Here is a 23534-nt window from a genome sequence, read left to right on the forward strand (position 1 = left end):
TGTGGTGGCTGAACATGTCCAGGGTGGGGCTGGAGCTGGGGGCCGTTTTGAAGCAAAAGTCACTGCAACCACACTTTGTCAGTTTAGCGATAAGCTGAAAAAAATATATGTATATCAACAATGGACAGGGAACTGAATCTAAACCGAGCGGAGACATTCTCTTTCGTCAACCCCTGGATCAGATATTTTCTCTTCTTCTTCAGCTTTTTATTTTGGGTGAGTACTGCTGAGCTTTTGATTATTATCTTTCCTCAACATATGTCATCACAGACAAAGCACATCTGCTGTCCCAATATGTCATATAATCCTTCTATATTTGAACATACAAATCACTTACCATAAGAGTTGCAGCTTTTAAACAACAGAAAACAGACAATAAGAAAAAGCTTATGAATATTAAATGAAAAGTTGCAATGCGGCTCAGGAGTCCAAAGGGGGGCCGTGTGTTTTTTTATTTTAGAAATGAAGGAAACTGGTTGAATTATCCATTTTTGTGTGAGTTTCAGTGTGCTGGTTTGTTTATTTTATCTCATTGTCAATGGACATATGTATTCTCTTTTCATTCCACATTAACACAATGGTTAGTAAGTGCTCCTGAGCTATTCAAATATCAATTTAAGCTAATATTATGCCTGTAATTATATTTTTACTTAGCTGAATTAAGTGATATTAATTATTATTCATGCCAAGTCGAAAACATCCGGCAACTGTGTGTATGCCTGTAGTCTACATTTTCTGTTTTTCTTATCACAAAATGCATAAATTCAAAATATACAAAACAGTGACACTAATGCAGAGGTGCACATACAAGTGTGTTCACGTTATCAGAACTTGACTACATGATTATTGTGACCATAACACATTTTAATAATCATTGCAATATCTATAGATTACTATATGCTTAACAGCGCGTGTAGGTAGATTTAGATTGTTAAGTATAAGTACAAATACAAAAATAACATTAACCATAATGACACTTTGATTGATAGTTGTGTCATGGTGTCAGAAGTGACAGTTGCCGGAACGAGGACGGGACAGAGAAAGCAGCAGTATGGTGAAGTTTAACCCTCCAAGTAGCTTCTCCTTTGATAAACCGGCGGAATGTCAGGACTGGAAACAGCGTTTGGAGCACTACAGGATTGCAACAAAACTTGATAAAGATGACGGTCCAGTGCAGGTGAGCTGCTTAATTTATGCAATGGGCAACGAAGCAGAGATGAATTACAAATCATTCATGTTTGCTGGAGATGAGGACCATAATGACTTTGATATTGTGATGAGGAAGTTCGATGATTACTTTTTCCCGTGGAGGAATATTACACACGGTTTTTACCACCATGTTCAGCGGCCTGGGAAGAAGGCAGAAAGTTTTATTCGGGCCTTCTATGACTCATCTGAGCACTGTCAATTTGGTGCAGCCAGAGATGAAATAATCCGCGACCGTATTGTGGTCAGTATACAGGACAAGGAGCTCTCACACAGGCTAAAACTGATGGTGAACCTCACACTAACACAGACGACATAGGCCGTCAGGCAATCAGCAGGTCGCAGGACTCGGCGGGATCAGTGCAGGAGGTGCGGCATGAAAGAAAAGATGCACAAACAACAAGCACACAGCAACAGCAACGCAGCCGGTCACGGCCAGCCAAGAAATGGGGAATGAGAAGAAATGTGGTAAATGTACCAAAACAGGACACAATACAGACGAGAAATGTCCTGCAGCAAGAGCTACATGTCACAACTGCCACAAAACGAGACAGAATGTGCCGCAATAGCAGGTCGGTGATTGACATCACAGAGTCTAACAAGTATGAGTAGTCTTCACAGTTCTACGGTTCACTGTGTGACGCAAATCAGAAAAATAAAAACTGTGCAGCTACATATGGATTCCATCCCAGTAGAATTCAAGATTGACACAGGAGCTGATGTCAATGTCATAAATGAGGACACTTTTGTCTAACTTACCCCTGAAAGAACATTAGAACCATCTGGCGTTCCCCTAGACAGCCCCGGAAGAGAGTTGTTGTGTTTGGGCTGCTTCAAAGTCACAGTGAGCTATAAAGGCAAGTTCTTTCCATCTAAGATGTACTGTATGCAGTTCATGGACACAGAATCAACAATCTGCTCAGCCGCTCCTTGTCAGTGAGGATGAGTCTGATGAGGCGAGGATTGAGACACAACATAAGAGAGCCCCGGCAGCCTTACAGAGAGCACGGAACTGTAAATGCTGGACCAATAACACTCCAGTTAACAGACGATGCTGTGCCATATGTTTTGCACACTGTACCCTTTTCTTATGTTGCAGAAAGTGAGAGAAGAACTGCATAGAATGGAAAACAATGGTTTCACAGAGTGAGTGACACAACAAACTGAATGGTGTGCCCTGCAGGTCACTGACTGGCCAGACAGTAACGTCATGAATGAGTCTTGAGAGCAACTTCTTCACGCCAGTGACCATATTTAGTTTACAACTAACTTTGGTGCAGGGAAAAATGGCAAGCAAACATATTCATTGGTGCAACGAGGTGCTCCAGATGCTTCTGTGCTTTGTGGCGGACAACCGCATCCAGAGGGAGCTCGATGGGTCAATTCAACCTGAGAAGGTTTTTGTGGAGGGCTCCGAGCAGGTGGCAACTCGTGGGTACCAGACATCAAGGCAGTGTAGGGAGAAGCTAAAAAGCAATGAAAAGTAATTACCAGGACCACAACCATTTATGGGAACCGACCGATGACTAACGCGAGGGAGGGTGCCTTGGACCCTTTGAGGGAAATCGTGGTGGAAGCTGGTGAGTGTTTTCTGACTTCAAAACACAGTTTTAAATTATTTATTCCAACTGTTAAGTTTGTAAAGACTTCTGAATGCAGACAGGAAGTTAGCTAGTTAGCCATTGCTAACACCCTTTGTGTTTGTATTTTTAGCTATCTTATAAATTCCATCCTGAGAGTAAAAGTGAGAATTACGGCAACATGATACAAAAAAAGCTAGCGTTATGGGTTACCGTAAATATCCATTTTTGTTATGTTGTGTGGGTACTAAAGTACTTTGTATTTTTTTTTTAAAAGTTCCAGTCCTTTAGTGGGGAGCTGTCCTACCACACCATGGACCCTGCTTCCCTTTCGGCCTTCTTCCCAGCAGCAGCCTCCATACCCACACACTCTTCAACGCTGGCAACGTCTAGCTCAACATCAGTTGTTGGCGCGGGTACAAAATTCTAAACAGGTATACGTTTATAATGGTTAAATCATATATTCAAATGCTTGCTGCTTTTTGGTTTAACGCTTCCGCTTTCTACTTTTCATCGAGGTAAGAGGAAGAGGAGCCACAGCATGCCAGATTTTGGCTTCATTGAGGAAATGAAGGCGGAGGACACCTTAAACCAGGCCCAGCCTGAGAGGAACTTCCAGGTGTTGCTGAATGATGCCCATGAGGCAAGGAAGCAGGAAGTAACCATGATGAGGGAGGAGACGGTACCTTCTACCTACTACCTTCAAGCAAGCCTTCTTGGGTGTGCTGGATAACCTTGTAAAGGCAATCTCTTGTACATCCTGTAAAAAATAAATAAATGTTTAAATAGTTTTTTTTTTAATATGTAATAAACAGTTTCATGACCAATTTGCATCATGATTTTCTTTTGGACAACACATTGTTGGGGAGATGTTTTCTTTATTGACTAAAAGCATAACAAAGGTTGTAGTTTGTATTCAATAATAACTGATGGGTTATTGTTAAATATTAATTAAACTACTATAGTTAACTTTACTAACCAAAGTAAATAGTGATTTATCACCCTCCTTAACTCAAATTAGTTTTGCTTTAGCACTTTTCAACCTTAACAAAAGGTAAATATTTGAAAAAGGCACAAATGTATTATTTATTTATTATCAGATACAGATGTTAATGTAACTATTGATTTATCTATTACACAAATACTGCATTAGAACACCTCTTACATCACTACCTTCCTCCTCTACAACTCAAGCCACTGCCACCACATGCTGAAGTGGTACTGCTACAGGTACATCCCATGATGTTTTATAAGTCTGTCCATGGCTTTCACATAGATTATGCAGACCACAGCAAGCTCTCACCAGAGTCATCTCTGTTCAAAGGAAACACAACCTTCTTTTCAACCTGCCAAATGCATTTTTCACAACCACTCATGCACAGCTGGCTTTTTGGTCAAACATAGGCTGTTCTGCTATCAGTCATCCAGTGTCATAGAATGGTTTCAAGAGCCAGTCCTTCAAGGGATAAGCAGAGTCTCCAAGAATGTACAGTAGTAGCAGTCACCATAACACTACTCCTAATGTGAGCTGGGAACAGGTTTCTCCGGCTAGCTAACTCCCCCAAACGATTTGAGAATCCTAGGATCATGCAAGCTTCCTGGCAGTCCAGTAAAAACCTTCCTTTTCCAAGGGAAAAAAAGCCCTTTCCATCAATAACGCCAGCCTTTACGGTTAAAATAGTCAGTGTGATAATGCTGTGGTGCTGTGATGGGTATGTGGGAGCCCCCACCTTTTGTCAATGTAAACAGCCATTTCTCTGAACCTCTTTTTTCAGGAAAACAAATGTATTCTGGCACCAACAACGCCTCTGCTGCAACACAAAACTCCTGCACACATCTGCCTACAGTCGTGACGCTGACTACAAAAAGATGTCCAATTCTCGAGTTCTCGAGTGGCAAGTTTCTACAGTGCTATCACCACTCTTTTCTTCAGGACCAAACATTTGCAGAATCTCGTGTCTTGTCGTGCCATAGCAGTACACAGTTTGTTGCGCAAGAAGCTGAATGTTTCTTCACCAATCCTGAAGTTCTGCACCCGTTGTGCGTCAGTGAAACTGGGAACAATAACATGCCACCTAGGGATGGGACTCGGTTCTGAACAAGAACCGGTTCCCAGTGTTTCAATTCCCTTTTCGATTCCAGTGGGCACGAATGACGTCATCGTGCATGTTGCATAGCTTAGGCAAGTTGCATAGCTAACGCACATTGCATACTGTACATTGCGTAAGCCAGCAGAAAATAGTCATGGTGCCCAAGCAATACAAACACTCAAAAGTCTGGTTACATTTCAGTAAGTAAGACGACAACAGGGCAACTTGCAATACTTGTGGATATTTCGTCAAAGGGTTAGGGTTAGGGTTGCAGATTTGCAAAATACACAGTTTGATTGTATTTGACTTGATTGTATTTGTCACTGGCTGACATAGGTTTATTTTTGAGTGCTCAGTTCATAAATCTACTGAGTCCAGCAAGGGAAAGAGGGTAAAAAAAATAAAGCCAATAAAAATCTGTGTGCACGGTTTATTAAATTGTGCTCTCAGTTTTCCAATCTGTGTGCATGGTTTACTAAATTGTGCTCTTAGCTTTTCCAATGCGTGTGCATGGTTTACTAAATTGTGCTCTCAGTTTTTGCATTCCGTGTGTGGAAATTGCTCATGGACATCACTTCAATCAACGTTTTATTGTCCTTTTTTTCCAAATGAGAATCGAAAATGGAATTTGAATCTTAAAAATCTTATCAATTCCTATCCTTAGTCCCACCACTGGGAGGCTCAATTGAACGCCCAGACTGATGGTTGGCAGTAATGATTATGCAACAACTGAGCCATCTGAAAGACATACAAAGTATACATATTCTCAATACATGAAAAAAAAGCCATAGACCGAACAGCAAGCACACCATCGCCTTGATGTCCTCCACTGTTGTTGTCCAAAATGTGACTGGAATTGTCACATAAAAAGACGTCACCACTATTTCGGGCTGCTTTGCCAAGAAGGCCCCACCAACACCGAGGTGGTACTGAACTGTAGTGGAAAACAACTGAGACCAAGGCGAGTACAGTCAAGTGGAGCCAAGCCGAGTATGTACTAGTGGAAAAGGAGCTTAAGCTAAGTTGTGCAACAGTCTTCTCTTCCCTTGATGCGGCCAGTGGATTCTGGCCAATTCCCCTGCATCCTGACGGACCGACAACGTTCATAACACCATTTGGCTGATACTGCTTTAAAGGAGCATGAGGCAGGATTGAGGCAGGATTTATGAAAAAAAATGCGTATACGTTTTTAAGTTTTCTAGTAATAATGTCAGATGAAGCGTTCCAAACCAAAAATAATGAGCCCTCTACCGTATCTCTCCGTTGCCTTGAACAGGCTGTGTGCTGCAAAATGCGCTGCAATTCTTGGCCCGAATTTCCCGCGCTGTCCTGCGGATGTGACGTCACATGACGCTGCATGCGCGTTTTCCCCGGCTGCAGTACCCCCGCCGGCCGTCGTGGCGAAGGGTGGTGCTAGAGAGTCTCATTTCTTAAAAGGAGCCTCATGCTCCTTTAAGAGACTATCCTTCAGCATAACGAGTACACCATGGATATTCCAGTGGAAGATGCTGGAGACTTTTGAAGGGCTGGAAAGCATTGAGGCATTTATGGATGATCCTTTAGTCTAAGGGAACAACATGATGTCCGACTTGAGAAGGTACTGCATTACCTGCATTACATCGAATTAGCTGGCATGAAGCTCAACAAAAGGAAGTGCTCCTTCAGGCAGATCCCGCTACACTTCTTGGGTCACCTAATCAACCATTCTGGGGCCAAGCCAGACCCTGAGAAAGCAGAGGCCATTCATCAACTTCACACACCTGCAAATGTACAAGAGTTCATCTACTTGGGCAGATACATCCCTGCTCATAGCACAATAGTTCAGCCTTTATACGAACCTTTAAAAACAACATGACTGGACTTTGGGTTGCTCACAGCATTCAGCTTTTAAGGACATTAGAAATTTGCCAGTCTTTGCTTTTTATGACATTGACATTACGTATGACATATGACATTACAGCCATGTCTGCTGGTGCCAGTAGCCGTGGACTAGGAGCTGTGCTTCTTCAACTCCAGGGAGAAGGGTCGAAACCTGTAACTTGTTGCTCCTGAGGTCTCTCTGAGACTGATAAACGTTATGCCCAAATAGAGAAAGAGTGTGTGGCTAGTGTTTGGGCTTGTGAGAAGTTTGACAAGTATCTGTGTGGCTTGGTTTGGTTCAGGCTTGGATTGGGACCACAGGGTGTTGGTGTTACTTGTCAACAGCCAGTACCTTGATAATGGTTCCTTGAGATGTCAGCATCTCTTAATGCGGCTCATGAGGTACGAACCAACACTAATCATCACAGATGCCCTGTCACGGAAAACAGACTGACACAAATGGTGATGTAAAAGTTACATAGCCTCAATGAGCCTCAGTGCCGATATAGGGCAATTTCCTCCGTTTGGTTGCCACGACTATCTGCAGAATTAAAGACCACTGTGATGCAATGCCACACCTGTCAGGAACAGAGGTGAACTCAGCAAAAAGAGCCTCTCATCCCCACACCAATGCCTGCAGCAGGACACTCCTGTAGCAACACAGTTGGAAAACCCCAACCATGTTGAGTCCACAATAAAGATGTATTATAAATCTTACTACCGCTCAATTAATCTACAAATTGAGGTTCTGCCCTGGCTGTGGAGTACTGGACGGACAATATAAGCTTTGGTCCTGGAGGGATCATTTGAATCAGTGGAGTTTGCCCTAACCAGCTTACATGTGTTCCAGGAGTATGGGGTACTAGGTCCATTGTTACAGTCCCTGTACAAGCACAAACAGAGTTTGGACAACATTGCCAGTAGTAAGTCTGATTCATCTTGAGTGGTAGGTGGACTCCCCTAGGGCTTCCCTTTTTTGTTTTTAACCGATTTTGTTCATAGGTTTTATAGACAGAATTTGTAGGTGCAGCCAAGGGGTGGAGTTGGTCCGTTTCAGCAGTGTCAGGATTTTGTATCAGATTTTTGAAGTTCAGGGCTGAGTGTGAAACAGTGGGAATGAGAATTAGCAGCCCCATCAGCAGAACAATGGTTCTCAGTCGACCCGGGGAGGGTGGAATGTCCTCTTGGAGTGAGGTGCTGCCTCCAATGGAGGACCCCAACCTAAGTCTAAACGAAAAATGGGAGATAAATAAGAATAATATAAAAAATATATACATTCAATGAAAAATATTGGCTGAATTAATAAGAAAGAAATGAACAAATCCAAGTGAATAAATGTGAATATAGTCGTTCTTCATCGCACTATCAATGAATGTGGAACAAAGGCTTCCTTCTCATAATATGGATACATTATTTTAATATTGTCTCCTTTTTTCCTCTTATTATTGATTTAATACTCAGTTACACACCTGTGAGGAAAAGCTGACTACAAGTGATGGTCTGACTCACAACATTTGGGGCTTTGTTATTCAGCAAAGCCTTAATATCTGCACATATGTAACACTACCATTTAACACATTAGGTGCAGGAAGAGACTGTTCACTTATCATGTCATATATATTTCAGGCCTTGAGTTACACTTGTGTTATAGTATAAATTATTGTATTTGTTTCACACAGTGACAAGTCTTAAGTGGCACAGGCTACAGTCCTGTGGTGATTAGTAAGACCAGGACATTTACAGGAAGAGACAGAATATTAAGGGGCCCTCTTATGCAACCATCAAACCATCTATCGGGGGCCTAGTCCTCCATCAGATGCTGTTTTCCCATACAACCACAAACACTGCTTACACTGCGACTCCCTCTCTTCCCAACCACATTATGAGAACATGGATCACATCTGTAACTTTACTAAATCCTTACGTTTCTGTTATATTCCTGTCCATCCATTGCTACATGAAAAGAGCAAGAGGGGCAAACAACTGTGCTTGGCTCTTGCTATGTTCTGAGCCAATCAGCAATAACTGCAGCTCCAGCAGCCACACACCCCAGCCTATGTTGGCTTTGTTTATCAGACACGGGCTCAGAAATGAACACGGCAACTCTAATCCATCAGGTCTTTGTCCCTATGTTCCCGTGGCTCGGTTCAGTTGGCTTTCACCTCTGCACACAATCTGCTGGGAGAACTCTGATTTATCCCTTTGAAAAGCCTGAAAACAGAGCCATGTGTCTCCTTTTGCGAATGTAGACTGCCACCCATATTCATGCACACACAGCAAAACAAAATAGTACAAATCTAAATGGCGTTTCAGATGCAAACACAGAAGACAATACTGCTTGGAAAATTGTTCTTTTGAAAATCATAAAAACAATGATTCCAAGAACAATTTACATACTTTTTTGTGTTTTAGCAACTCTCATTATCATGAGGTAGATTTTAGTTTCAAAAACAGTAAAATATAGTATCACAAATGTACTCATAAAGTATGGATTGGAGTGCCAGCCAAGTAAAAAATACACTCCTTTCAAAGCTAATTATACCACGAAGAGGGTACCTTCAAAACCCCAGACTTTATTTCAAATAGACAAAAAAAAAATCCATATTTGTTAAGGATGAACAGAAACCCCCTTCACTAAGAAGTCCTCACACTTGCACACAGTGAATCAGGAGTATGGAAATGAAAGCCAAGTTATATGGGCTGCTATTGAAGCCAAGAATCAAAGAAACGAGAGAAATAAGTGTTGACAATGCTACCCCACCTGTTTTCCATTTGTTATATTGTTGTGAAGATTTTGGTTGAGGTTAACTCACATCCTCAGTAGTTTAACAACACATTCTTTAATTAAAAACATTTCATGCAGCACACACACATCTGTCACAGTTGAGTAAGATTGAGTAATGCACCTGCAAATGATAAACGCGACTCTCTAACCAAGGTCAAATTTAATGTTATTTATAGTATTATGTTAATGATGGTAGGAAAAAAGGAAAATCAAAGAAGTTTCTATTATAAAACCACAGGTTGGCTGAGTCTGTTATTTTTTTACTTGGAGGTTTTGCATCAACAATCTTTTATCTATATCCATCTGGCATATACAGAAATGTGGTTACCATGGCTACTGCTCTGCATGCTCAAAACGAGAGAAAAATCTTTCATCCATCCATCCATCCATCCATCTATCTCTCACTGAACAGCACTGTCCATCATAGTGCTAACACAGAGACTTAAAAGTGTGTGCACAATATGCACACTCACTGTTATTGCTAATTTAACCATACATGTACATGCATTCCTTTGGATTCTCAGAGGCAACTGGAGCACCCAGAAAAAAAAAACTTGGCAAAACAAAACGAACAAAGATTCTGCACAATTTCTAACCCAGAACACATTGGCAATATTCAGTAGATATCACTTCACCATCTCCTAGGTTACCATATTGTGAAGACCCTGGCACTGTAAACTAAATCCAAACAGAGTTGGGGCAGCCTGGCCGCATAACAAAACGACCACTGCTCCAGCCAATCATCAACAGGGAGAAGAGTCCATGCTCGTACACATGAAGTGGGGGAGGGAGGGAGGGAGGGAGGGAGAGAGGGGGAACAGTACAATATGAAGAAGTATGGAATAAGTTTGGAAGAGGATATATCTTTTTATTCTTATGTTAAACACATTTCTCCAGAGACCTTATTTGCACATTATTACCGAAATCAGGAGTTTTCTTTCCAAAGCTGATAGAAAAATGAATGTATCCATCTCAGCTGGACAATTGGAATGCCATTTTATCTGAGCATCCAAAAATAAAAAGTAAAAAGAATCCTTTAAAATCTATCTGTTTATTCAAAACCGTGCACCCAGCGTACTGACAGGTACCACCAAGAGAGCTCATAGTTCTTCTGCATTAGCATCTCTACACTCAGTGTGAAGTTTAGAACAGAACCTTTATCTCCAGTGGAACTTGTTTCTCGCCTGGATATGACATGCTCCTGTCTCTACGAATAAGTTCCTTCCTTCTCGCTTTACTATCCTAATTAAATTATATGGGGTGTTTTTTTTCTCCAGGTTTTCTCCTTGTTGATTGTTGCAATCGGGGTGTATGCTAAGGTCCAGAAAGCAACAGGTATGTAATGAAGTTAACCCGAAACAAAACAACAGATCTACCAATAAATATTATTGCAACTGAGTATTTCTGCATGGTGTAATCCAATTCTAGCTCCCCTTAGTGATATCAGGACTGCAATAAACTGTTCTTTACATTCTTCAGTCTGTCAGTCTGACATGGTGACATTTTTTTAGTTGCAAACCTCTTTAGTTACTCAGCCAAAAAGCTTTTGTGTGTCATGCTTAGTATATTTTGTTTAAATTTACCATTAGTTCACCTGGTATCTTTGGTTCTGTATGTAATTTGTCCTACATTTTTGATTGACAGAAAAAAAAAAAAGGATTAACGTGGTTTAATCCCAGTGACTGTGCTTCTTCATTGCACCTAATCCTCCAATAAATTATTTATGGTTTCAAACAATCATTTCATCTCGTGAAGTAAAAGACAATGCAAAAATAGGAAACTGCGTATTGGATGGAATGAACTGGAACAAAGGTTTAAAAGGAGGGTTGGAAAAATAGAACAAGGAGCTTAGGAAGCAATGCGGGAGAGCAGGTATTTGAACAGGCTGTTTTCTTGTCTCTCTGCCAGACACGGTGCGGGACACATTCCTGATTGACCCGGCTGTCATCCTAATTGTGGTGGGGGTGGTCATGTTCTTCATCACTTTCTGTGGCTGTATTGGAGCCCTCAGAGAGAACATTCGCCTCCTCAAGACAGTAATTGTCCAAACAGGCATATTTGTCCTATTGAAATTTGTTATTATTATTATTTAATTCAGATTCACACTGAATTAAAAGCTATGTTTCACATTTTATGTGTGAAAACAAGAATGTCAGTTCTGATTATTGTCACGTTTTGGTCTCATTCTGTCTCAAGTTCTCCTTCAGCCTGACGCTGGTCTTCCTCACCCAGCTGGCCATAGCAATCTTGGGCTTCTTTTACTCCGATCAGGTACCCGCTGCTTTCAAACACAATACTATGTTATTGCACACTTTCTTCTGCAATCTGAGGCCACAATCTGAGGTCAACACCAGCATCAACCATGTTCTGGGTCTCTGGAAAGTGCCTAGAGACAACTTCTGTTGTCATAGACACTATATAAATAAAATTGAATTTACTTGAACTGAACCACAAGTTCTTCTCATTTGTGATGCAGTCTTTCCCAGTTTTTAAAAACTCACTTTTAGATGGTTATATTCTTAAAGCACTCAACTTAAATGAGGCAGGGATTTGAACCAACAATAGATTTGCCCATGAAAGAAATGTCTTGCCGGTGTCTGCTGCTATGCAATCGCACGTGAAGTGGTGAACAAATGAGCCCTTCCTTCTGATATGAACTGATATGACAGTATTACTAATTATAATTTTGATTAGGCACGTTTGTTATTACTGTACTGTAGTCACCAGTTAATTGGCGATGTCAACAAAGGAACAAACACAACAGGACTGTTAATCAAACTGGAGGTTTCATCCATTAATATCATTGTTCTCATTTGCATCTGCTTGTCCAATATTACATTATTATGTTTTTTATTTGCACGTATTCCTGCAGAACATAATTGTGCTGAGATTGCTTATTTGTTTTCAGATACTTGAAGTGCTGGTTTCTCGCGCCTTCTGATTTACATTCAGAGCATAGGAAAACTTCATCCAAAAAAACTAAATTAAATCCAGTTGTAATCAAGTACCAACATCAGGGGATTTTACCCACTTTCTTTGGGACCTATTATTGCAAAGCCCCTCTCTGACATAATACTCTGTTGTTGATGTTCAGCTACTTCTGCTTTAGCCTCCTAATTCCTGCTACCTTCCTAATTCTGGCGGGGAAAAGATCTTTCTTCTAGCATCCACTTATCTCCTTTGGTAATATCCTATTAAGGCTCCATTGAGAATAAAAATACAACAGCCAGCAGTGGCAACAAGCCCACACATCAGTGTGGTGACGACGTGCCTGGTGCCTGATGATAACTCTCCCTCTCCCTTGTGTTCTCCGTCAGTGCTCGGACTGCCTGCTGCTAAACAGAGCAGTTTAACAACCCTCCCAGCATCCTTCCTCGCTAAATGATTCAAATGCTTCAGCACTTCAAAGTGGAACCAAATGTTCCATTTCAACGGCTCCTTTAAAGGAGACTTTGCCGCTAATGACACAGTGTGACGGTGGGCTCCAAAGCCCACAAGCCAACTGCATATAGCACAAGAGTGGGATGGGAGGTTGGGGGGTGGGGGTAGTTGTAAAAAATCTTCACACAATTTATTAAAACTACCCTCGGAAAGCAAGATATGTCAACATAACCTGCTTCAACACATGCAGTAATTTGAACAGTTCACAAAGCTTTAAGCAAACAGCTCACAGACATCCATTTCGAGCTGAATGAAACTTAAAAGTTTATCAGCATCATAGCCCGCACAGCACCATTAGCATTCATTACAATTGAACTCCTTCTTCCAGAATCTTAGAAGACGACCAAACATTATATTTACAAAGAAAGTCCTTGTTAGTACCCTGAAAATAAAAATGAAAAGAATATTATAAAAGCCTTCAAACTGTAAAGATATCATTTGGAGGCACGAGTCATCTACTTTTGGTTTGTAATACTGACTGCGGATGATTAAATCACATAAATGTATTTACAGCTACTTTAGATTTTGCTTCTGCGTCTCCTGTGGAGATACCACATTATAATAAAAACACCAGTTTAAGAAACCCCCTTCTACAGATGAATCATTATAAAGCTGTCAGATGCGTTTGGGTGTGTGTTTGGGTTTAGGATGTATCACATGTATTGATTTCAAGGGAATAAATGGTTTAATTACTGTCATTATGTATGCTGCGCTTCGACTGCAGCAGTTCCTGCTGTGCAGCTCATCCCACAAATGCTTTTACAATGCAAAGATGATGTTATGTTGCCCCATCGTGCATGAATTATTTATCTTTATGTAAAGGGTACTCCAAGCACAGAGTAATGGGGCAGGAAATTCCGTCTGCAGCCTTAAACGCTAATTTTGAAGTGTATGTTTGTAGAGGGGCTCAAAATTGATATAGAAATCAGCGCTATAATGTTAATGTAACGGAAAGCCAGTGTATTACTCTCAAATATTTGCTTGAACTCTTCAGAAACACTGTTAACTTTGATTTGAAATGATCCCAGTTATGATCAGTCTAAGGCTCTGGTGGGATTTCTACACCATCTGCTGAAAGGAGGTTACACAAAAAGGCACTTTGCAGTTTGGCATTAATGCAACCTGAGTAATTAATGGATCCTGGATTCCTGAGAGGGTTCACCATGCCACTGAGTATTTAGCAGCCGAGTCATATAGGCATATGTAAATTGTTCATCTCTGGTGATTTTAGTGAAACTTTTAAATCTCAAGTCATCATTTCTTCAGAAAAGAAAGAAAGAAAGAAAGACCTAATAAAACCATTGTTTTGCTAATATATTGCCTCATTTGCTCTCTCGTAGACACGGGATGCTTTGGGAAAGTTTGTGAAGAACGCCATTGTGCACTACAGGGATGACCTGGATCTACAAAACTTGATGGATTACATCCAGAAAGAGGTGCTCTGGCTACTTCCAGTTGGTTTTAAGTGGCTGTGTTCAAATCCACATCATAAATGTCTTCTGAACACACATTTTGGCTCTGAGGACCTAATCAAAAAAACAAAACGAACAACAACAGAGAGCTATATGTTGCATCTTCATTTATTTTTGGCCTTGATTAGGATTTTCCACACGAACGGCTCCATGTAAACATACACATCCTGCAACCCTGCCGGTCTCTTCATGTGATATTCCTCTTCCATCTGTACATACTGGCATAACTGTGAGCCCGGGTTTTCCCATGGGAGAAGCCCAGACCAGCAGGATGAACAATATGGACCAAGCCCATATTTCTAAAAATACATATGTGCTGTGCTCTCCCCTTTCTCTCCTGCAGTTCAAATGTTGTGGGTGGAACAACTACACAGACTGGTCATGGAACCTTTACTTCAACTGTACGGATGAAAATCCCAGCTCGGAGCGCTGCGCTGTGCCTTATTCCTGCTGCACTCCTGTTCCTGGAGAGGTGCGGCCTTTTCTACATCCTCTCCTGACACACACCATGTGAATTCATTTATTGTTCAGTGCAGTCCAGTGCTTTAAAGAAAGCTCCCATTAAGTCAAGTTAAGTCCAAACATCCAAAGTTTTAATTACAAAAAAAGGGGTTCTCATTTCATCGGAAGTAACTTGATGAATTAAAAGGAGTTTTCTGTAATAACCGCCAATGAATAACGTTTGACTTTATATGATCTGCAGTTTGAACTCTTGAATTCATTATTTATTGAGGAGCTAAGCCGGGTTCTCACTGTAATATAAGTGAGAAATGTAAATGAGATAAATTAGTGCCATAAAATGATACCCAGTTTTTGTAAGAGACGGCTGAGACAGTGAGTGAATATATGAATATCGTTGCATTTCAGATCTACAGTAAAAAATAAGTTGAGACAGGGGGAATTTAACCCGACTAAAGAGGTAACATGAGTACAGATTAGCAGGGAATTTCAAGTTTGTTCTCAAATGCATACAACACAGTCACTGACATGATCATAGACAATGTTCGCCAAACAGCAGTTGGAAGGGATTTGCATATTACTTAGAGCCCAAAAATCATTAAATGCTTCCAAAATATGAAAGAATTTCACAGCCGCCACTGATCAATAGCCAGCACACATGTGGACAAATTTGCTCACTAAAAGGTCACACAATGGTCACTGAAATAACATGAAACTCATAACAGTCATAATAATGAATGATTTAAAGCAGACATTGCTTCTGTGTAGTGGTTAAACAGAATTGTTTAAAAAAAAAAACTGATGAAACTGGCCGGGGAAAATCAATTGCTTCCCATATAAAAGACTGAAAACTGGAACTAAAGTGTGTCCTGCACTGTGCATCACAGGGGTCTTTTCAGTCAGTCTGACAATTTAAAGGGTTAAAAGTCGTTGCCCTGCTGTTTGGTATCACAGGGTTCGCCCCGCTGAGCGTGGACCAGAGAAAGCAGAGCAGAGAGTTGTTTGAGGATATCAGAGAGAAAAGTGGAGACAAGCATGTTCAAGGTAACGGCTAGAAAACCATTTCCAAGCAGCTTGATGTTGCAGCGACTACAGTTGCAGATTTCATCAGGAAGGTTAGTGTCCACACGACTGTAGCCAACCTGACTAGATTTGGTTGCAAGAAAAAGAGTGATGAGAAGCTGAAGAGACAGATAACATGATTTGATAACCAAATAACCCAGAACAACTTCCAAAGAGATGTAAGGTGAACTCCAAGGTCAAGGAACCAAAAAGTAAAACATGAAAAAAACTGAAACATGGAGGTTTGATTACTGTATGTTCTGGTGCTATTTTGCTGCATCTGGCACCGGGTGTCCTGAAGTGGCCCTCTATTAACCCTACTCTAAATGCTACTGAACATCTGGCAGAGCTCTGAAAACTGGGCCAAAATACCCGTCTAGGTGTAGAAGTCTTATTGAGTTACAGAAACCGCTTGGCTGCAGTGATCACCTCAAAAAGTTGGGTTTTTTTTTATAGGATTCTGCTGAACCACACTTCAAAAGGAATTAGTCAGTTTTTAGTTGATTATTAATTATCATCAGGGTTGTCCTTTTTAAGTTAGAAAACCCACCATCCCATTGTATAAACAGCCAGTCCAAAAAGCAGGGCATGCGATGGTCTGGAGTTGTATCAGCGTCCTTGGCAAAGGTAACAGCATTTTTAGGATAGCAGCATTAATGCAGAGAAGTATGCTGAGGTTTTAGAGCAAAATATGCTGCCTGCAAGACCACCCCTCTGGGACTTCCATGCACTTTTCAACAAAACAACGCAAAAACACGTTGTGAGCAAATTACAAAGGCAGGACAGTGGAAGGAGAGCATGGGAGTAGTGGACTGGGCTGCCTGTAGGTCTGACCTCGCTGCAATGCAGAATGTGTGGAGAATTTGTAATGTAACATTGCAAATGTTGTAGTTCTTGAGGCAAGTTTGCTGGGATGGAACAAAAAACCCCAAAAAGAACAACTGAAACATTTTGTAGTCTCCTTTTAGGTTTTGTGGTTATGAATAGAAACATTACACAGTATGAGTGTTACTGTACCATTACCTTTTTAGTCATTATGTATACCCTGACTTTTCTGATTTGGGGTTATAGATCAGCTGATACAATGGCTTTGCTTTCATAGAAATAAAAATGCCAAGTCTAAGACCTCAGCATTGATGCTAACATCTCAGATTTGTTCAAACTCTGCTGATGCTGTTCTCATTGCAAATTATTAGTGCCCCAAGAGACGATTGACCAATCAAAGCTCTTTTTAACAGGGTTGAGGGTTGAAAAAGGATTATTCTGTGTAGCAACATTCATTGAAAATAATAACAAAAATGATAACCAATTAGGAGATAATTGAATGTCAATTATATAACTATCATATATAATGATTCTAAAAAGAAAAAACTTAAAAATGATCAATGCCACACAAATGGTCCATGGATGCTGAAATACAGCCAGTGTTGCACAAACAGTGATAAACAGCATTTGCTTTGATTTGTTAATGGATATGTAGGGTTGTTAAAACAGCAGTTGATCTTGCCTGAAGGCAACAACAGCAGGTCTTTATCTGCAGAGAAACGGTTGGGGTTTCCAAGTTTACAACCTGCCATGCACACAACTGCGCCGATAACAGACCAACTTCCCATCTGCAGAACATTTGTTGAACAATTTAAAATTTTACTTTATTTTAGTCAGGAGTTGCATCAAGTAAGTTTGAAAACTCTGTGTAAAATATCAATGAAAACAAACCAAAAAACTTAAGATAAAACTGATTTTTATTTTGTATTTTTTTTACATACATCCTTCAAAAATACAATCTCTCAGGGCACATCAATAGTTAAAAATTTCACAATTGCAACATTTGATGCATTCTCCGTAGAAGTATTTTAAACAGATGTTAAACAGCATATACATATATATGATTCATGGAAACAGGAACACATGGCTTTACACGTTTGTACTCGTGTACAAATGTCAATCTCCTGACGCAACTTGAAAGCGCCAACAGGGAAACCACTAAAAAATCTCATGTTGCGCTGTCCCACTGGTATTGATCCACCATTGTGCTACAAGGAAAGCAGATCACAGCAACGCTCCCCAACATGGTTGGAAAATCAATTAATTAAACACCACGAGAGCTAATGCAGTGCTGCAACCTGCTGGCAGCAGCCAGCAACTTCATGGCACGTCAGCATGGCACACTTCAAGACACAGCAGTCTTCCTTGTCACATCTAATCTGGGAGACTAATTTGCTTCCTTGCTGTCTGTCCCATACAAAGCCATTAGCAACTTGCAGCTCTCCCTTAGAATAGAAATATTTTATCAACGTAAAGTAACTAGCTGTGTAAAAATAGCACAATGGCCCTTTTGAGGGGGTTTTTAATAGTGTAAATTGCTGATGTTGCATTCAAGGTCATGTTAAAAATTTAAAAACAAAGCTCATGCACTCTCTGTCACCTTTTGTCTTCACCTCTACTCATCTGGCATCCAGGCAGTGATCAACACGATGTGCGGTTTTGGGGTTCAAACGCAAACGTACCTGGATGCAAACAAGTCGATCTACCCAGTGGGCTGCGCAGACCGAGCAGTGATGTGGATCGAGTCGCATCTGCTGCTCGTTGGGGCTCTCACCCTGGGTCTGGCTTTGCCTCAGGTAAACCCACACATGCATGTAGTTAATGCAGGTTGTGCTTTAGCAAACACAAGGTCTTGGTCTAAAACAAGATCTCCTGCGGAACCGATGAGGCCAACAAAAGTGGCTTGCTGGAGAGAGCAGTGCAGATCAATATATTGAGCGAACCTATTCCCTTTAAGGCAGACTTATAGTACATGATGGATTTAGACATTGCTGCGGAGTAGTACAAGCAACACTTCATCAATCAGGATCCTCCACCAATCCTGATATAAGACCAGACCGTATGGAAACAAACATCAAACTGCAAGCTTCCTACTAATCCCTGTTCAAGGTAGACCTTTTCAAGTTAAAACATTTAGTCACTGTGAGCAAAGGAAAAGATAAACTGAAATAAAAGGGATTCAATAAAGAGGCAATGTTTAATTTGAGACCAGTGGGGAGGAAGTTGTTTAAAGCAGAGAGCTCTGCTCAGATGGCCATAACGACGCACTGTGGAACAATGAGACTTTAACTGCACATATAACTCATTTATTACTTTTATCAAAACTGCATATTATTATACCACCTAGAGTGGAAGACGGTGTGTGATAATGTAACATATGCCTAAAAGGGGAAGACAGAAATGATTCCCTCCTACACACAGAGGAAGGCTCCACATCACGCATTAAATCCCAAAGCAATAAGTGCTTTTAATATCTCAAGTCAGTCTGTGAGATTGACCGTGAAATCAAATTAGCACTTATCAGGAGTTGTCTCTGACCAATTAGTCCACTTATCAAAATGAGGTACCATCACATGATGTTGCGACATAACATGCCACCAGATCTTTAGCTTGATCTCACACACTTTGATCCGTCTGTTTCGGTCCCCAGTGGTTCTGCTGAGAGGGAAGCACGTGAAACAGCCAAGAGAACAAACGCATTACTATTACGATTGCTTTTATGTGTGGCAAATTTAATGGTTATGCCCTCGTTTTTCAGCTTATTGAATTTGTTTGTTTAACAAGTCAGATCAGACATTTAATTACTGAAAGACCCAATTAAAAAATGTCATGCAAGTCTGTCTGTGCTGTGATGAGGAGCATTTTTAATGATCAGCTCTATAGCAAATAATGTGCATTTAGAGGGATTCGATCTTGTAAATATGATTTTATAATTATTCCAAGTGACTCATTCCATACAGTCCCTCCCACTTTTGAAACATTTCCTCTTAGCATCTTTCTCTGGGATGTTGAGATGCTCAGGAGAGACTGTACAGTTGCTAAGAGTCTGTTCTTTAATCTAAAGTGACTGCTTCTGTCCTCCAGATTGCCGGCATCGTGCTCTCCCAGATCCTGATCTCTCAAATACAAGATGAGATTACCTCAGCGTTTTGAGAGAAGAGGCAAGAGGAAGGAAGAAGAGACCTTGCACTACTTCATTCAAGCCTTCAGACCAGTGCAGGAGCATCTTTGTTTTTTTTTAAACTGCTGTTGTATCACTGCAGTGTTGAGAGTATACACTCACCAGCCACTTCATGAAGCGCAGCTGCTGAACAGCTTATTAACGCAAATTACTAATGAGTAAAATCACACGGCCCAAGCTTAGTGCATTAACATATGTTAACGTGGTCAAGAAGTTCAAATGAAGCATCAGAATGAGGAAGAAGGGTGACTTTAAACCTGACAAGGCTGAACATGACTCCAGACTGGACTGAATAATTTAGAAAATGCTGATCTAGTGGGATTTTCCATGAGCAAGCATCTCTCAGGTTTACAGAATGGTCTGAAAAAAAGAAAATATCCCACAAGTGGCAGTTCTCAGAGCGAAAATACCTTTTAGTGGAACTCAACAGAGAACTCAAAGGAGAACGGTCTGAATGGTTTAAGATTACAAAAAGGCAACTCGTATAAAGTAACTCATATTGCCACTTGTCGTGACTGAGGTGAAAGACCATCTCTCAACACACAATATAACATGCTGAAGGCAACAACATTACATGATCAGAAAAATGTTGCCTGGTATGACTAAGAGCTCAATTTCTGCAGTGACATCCAGCTGAAAAGGTCATAATTTGGCGCTGACAAAATAAAATGACGGATCTTTCCTGCAACGCATCAATAGCTGGCTGAGAGTGATCGATGTTTTCTCTCTGCTCTCTTTAGGCTCTTGAGTAGCAATATAGTTCCAATTGAGCACCACAGCTGACTTGGGTGTCACTACTTACCACGTCCATCTCTTTATGACCAGTGACGGTTACTTCCAGAAAGATTGTGTGCCACATCACAAAGCTCAGTCCTCTCAAACTGGTTTATCGAGCATGACAGTGAGGGCGCTCTACTCAAGTGTCCTCCACAGTCACCAGATCCAGCAGAGAAGCTCTGGGATGTGATGGGACAGGAGGTTCCAGTCGTATAGTGAATGTGCGGCAGATAAATTGACAGCAACTGTGCGACGCTATCATCTCAATGTGGACCAAGACCGCCGTTGAGGATTATGGTTTTTCAAAAGTCAAAAATTGGATAGATCCTCCTGACACAAACAAAGTCTACTCAATAAAGTGACTGGTGAGTGTATAACTTGTTCATGTGCCGTTGGCTTTGGGCACACAAGTGTGAGGCACTTTATTTTGTTACTTGAATAGAAAATCACAGACAATATTTCTAAGTTTATATTTATTGAATTTAAGCATGTTTTTTTTTAAACTGCAGAGTTTCATATTTAAATGTGATATATTTTCTAATAAAATTCTGTTTATAAAACCTCCATGTACTAGGCCAACGTTACTGAAGTTTAATAGTTTTGTTTAAAAGCAGTGCAATTAATATTAGAGTTGAAGGGTACAAATCATGAGCAACCAACATTAAACTCCTGACAACTTTCATACAAATACAAATTTGTGCTCTTACATAGTTTTATAGGTTATACATAAAACACAGAACTCCAAAGGGTTAATTATCGGATAAACTGAAAATTAAAATGACAAACTATTTTAATAACAAACCTGAAGAAATCATTTTAGATCATCTTATATGTTATTTCCATCAATCAGCTCAAGACGTTTCTATAACCACAGACAACTATATTGATATATTCCTTCCTGAAAGACAACTTGTGTTGACTTCTCCCATATTATCACGTTTTTTGTTATTCGTTCTAATCAACATGTTTCTGTAAATAAACACTCAGTACCAGCGTTTTTACTTCTTCTGTTAACCACGTAGTACATGTCTGCTTCTAACAATAATGCAGAAAGCATGTATCGCCTCATGCATGCTGAGACCCCAAATATTGTCTATATTTTCATTATTAAAGCTGCTTATGCGGCGCACACAATCAGCTAACTAAGTGGCTTTTTGAGACTGTTACTGCTGGTTTTAAAAAAACAAAGCAGTATAAGTGTCAGATTGGCTAATCCAGGCTGCTTCTCCCATATTCCTGAGCTTTTTACATAAATCACGTTTCAAGAACATATTTTCTGAATAAGTTCTGACGCAGTCGACATTTAATTCATATGAACGACCAACAGTTTCTTCTTCCAGAGAAGACGTGGGCCAAATATTTGGTTGACATTCAAGATTAAAACAATGTGCACACCCAAAAAAAATAAGACTTCTTTATTTTTCTTCCAATGAAGCTACTTTTGTACCCTTTTCTGTATTGTGATTGTAGTGCGGTTCATTTATTACAGCCATATGCAACTTGTTTGGCAGTTTCCAAGAGTTAAAACTCCAGAGATTGGCTCATGATTGTCTGAGAGGTGAAAGAGCAGAGACAAAACTGATATGATAACATTAAGAAGCATTTTCTTTTAAAATTATTTGCAGCTAAATAAATTGAGACATCCGAGACGTGAAATGATTAGAAAATAGAGTCCTCCCAGTTGACAGAAAAGCTTTCTGGAGCCGAACATTAGAGGATCCAATTACGGTGGTAAGCACAGTGCGAGTACACCTCGCAGTTTCTCTAGTCGTGAAGAGCTACAGCTCTCTGCATCAGGCGCTGGGTCAGAGGGGAGTCGCGCCTGATGGAGTCCCGCTCCACCAGAAGACATCTGCGGACATTCAGCAACACAACAGGCAGATCAAAACACACTCAAGGAGATTAAAGGCCAAAATCTAATGAACAATTAAAACTTATTCTGACAGAAACTTTCAGTCAGATGAAGGGAGAATGAGTAGAGGTTGTGTTATATGAAAAAAACCAGGGAGACAGTCCCAACAGGAAGTTTACAATCGTAATGGAATCCAGCTACTCCAATAATCCTGAATCTGTAATCTGTCTCATTGTTTCACACACAGGTCCCACAGAAGTCAAGACATTTTTTTGGTAACCCTAACCCTTCAAGCTCATTAAAACAATGCTTTATGTCTGCTGACATGTGATTACAATAATAGAAACGCTCAGATGTTAATCTGGTTGCATTCGGTATGAAAATATACTCTAAAATAGCCTGGCCACATTTGTTGGTACCAACAGAAACATGATTATTATGCTCTTATCATGTTCCAAACTAATTATTTGACCTTATTAAGACAGCAGTCCTCAATAGTTTTAACAGCGATTCAGCACCTTTAAAGAGAAAAACAAAACTTGTTGTAGTTTGGCATCTTTGTGTCCACGACACTGAGCAGGAAGCAGAATAAGAAAAGGAAGTAAATGTCTGCTGAGGACTTGAAGGAAAATTATAATCAAGAATGTAACGGCTACAGAAGCGTTTGAAGCGCCTTCTCCTCGCTCCTCTGACTACAGCTGCAAATCTTAGGAGTGTGAGGTCCATGAAACTGTAGCCAGCATGGCCCCAAGAAGAAATACAACCCTGGATTGATCACAATGATAGAGCGGATAGCAGACAAAGAGCCGTGGAAAATATCCAAAGACATCCAAGCTGAACTCCCAAGGTCAGGACACATAAATTTCAAATCTCACAATCGATTGTTTTTTGAACAACAGTCGGCTACACAGAGGGAGACCCAGGAGGACTCTGCGCTCTTCTAA

At 40.5% G+C, this 23534-nt stretch overlaps 2 protein-coding genes and 1 long non-coding RNA gene across 5 annotated transcripts in view; 2 read left to right on the forward strand and 1 right to left on the reverse strand.

Moving 5' to 3' along the window:
- On the forward strand, positions 1 to 22462 carry tspan33b (tetraspanin 33b). Of its 3 annotated transcripts, none has more exons than XM_061721365.1 (9): positions 88 to 216; positions 990 to 1177; positions 10799 to 10856; positions 11430 to 11479; positions 11718 to 11792; positions 14303 to 14398; positions 14778 to 14906; positions 18415 to 18576; positions 19865 to 22462. In XM_061721365.1, exons 2-9 carry the CDS (start codon positions 1052 to 1054, stop codon positions 19931 to 19933), a joined length of 765 nt encoding a protein of 254 aa, XP_061577349.1. In that variant the 5' UTR covers positions 88 to 216; positions 990 to 1051; the 3' UTR covers positions 19934 to 22462. The 3 variants fall into 3 exon arrangements, with proteins under 3 accessions (XP_061577348.1, XP_061577349.1, XP_061577347.1); XM_061721363.1 differs by having other exon boundaries at positions 11430 to 11557; positions 19865 to 22459; XM_061721364.1 differs by lacking the exon at positions 990 to 1177 and having other exon boundaries at positions 1 to 216; positions 11430 to 11557; positions 19865 to 22437.
- On the forward strand, positions 1190 to 3526 carry LOC133443981 (uncharacterized). The gene is made up of 3 exons (XR_009782701.1): positions 1190 to 2786; positions 3064 to 3220; positions 3305 to 3526. It is a non-coding gene; the product is annotated as an uncharacterized LOC133443981 (long non-coding RNA).
- The window catches only part of ttc38 (tetratricopeptide repeat domain 38), a 19191-nt gene continuing 13336 nt past the window's right edge, over positions 17680 to 23534 (reverse strand). Inside the window, exon 14 of the mRNA XM_061721362.1 lies at positions 17680 to 22590. Within this exon, the coding sequence (XP_061577346.1) occupies positions 22503 to 22590 (88 nt within the window). The 3' untranslated portion in view covers positions 17680 to 22502. The remainder of the gene's footprint in view (positions 22591 to 23534) is intronic.

This window comes from Cololabis saira, chromosome 5, assembly GCF_033807715.1.
Source record: "Cololabis saira isolate AMF1-May2022 chromosome 5, fColSai1.1, whole genome shotgun sequence".
NCBI classification, from domain to species: Eukaryota; Metazoa; Chordata; class Actinopteri; order Beloniformes; family Belonidae; genus Cololabis; species Cololabis saira.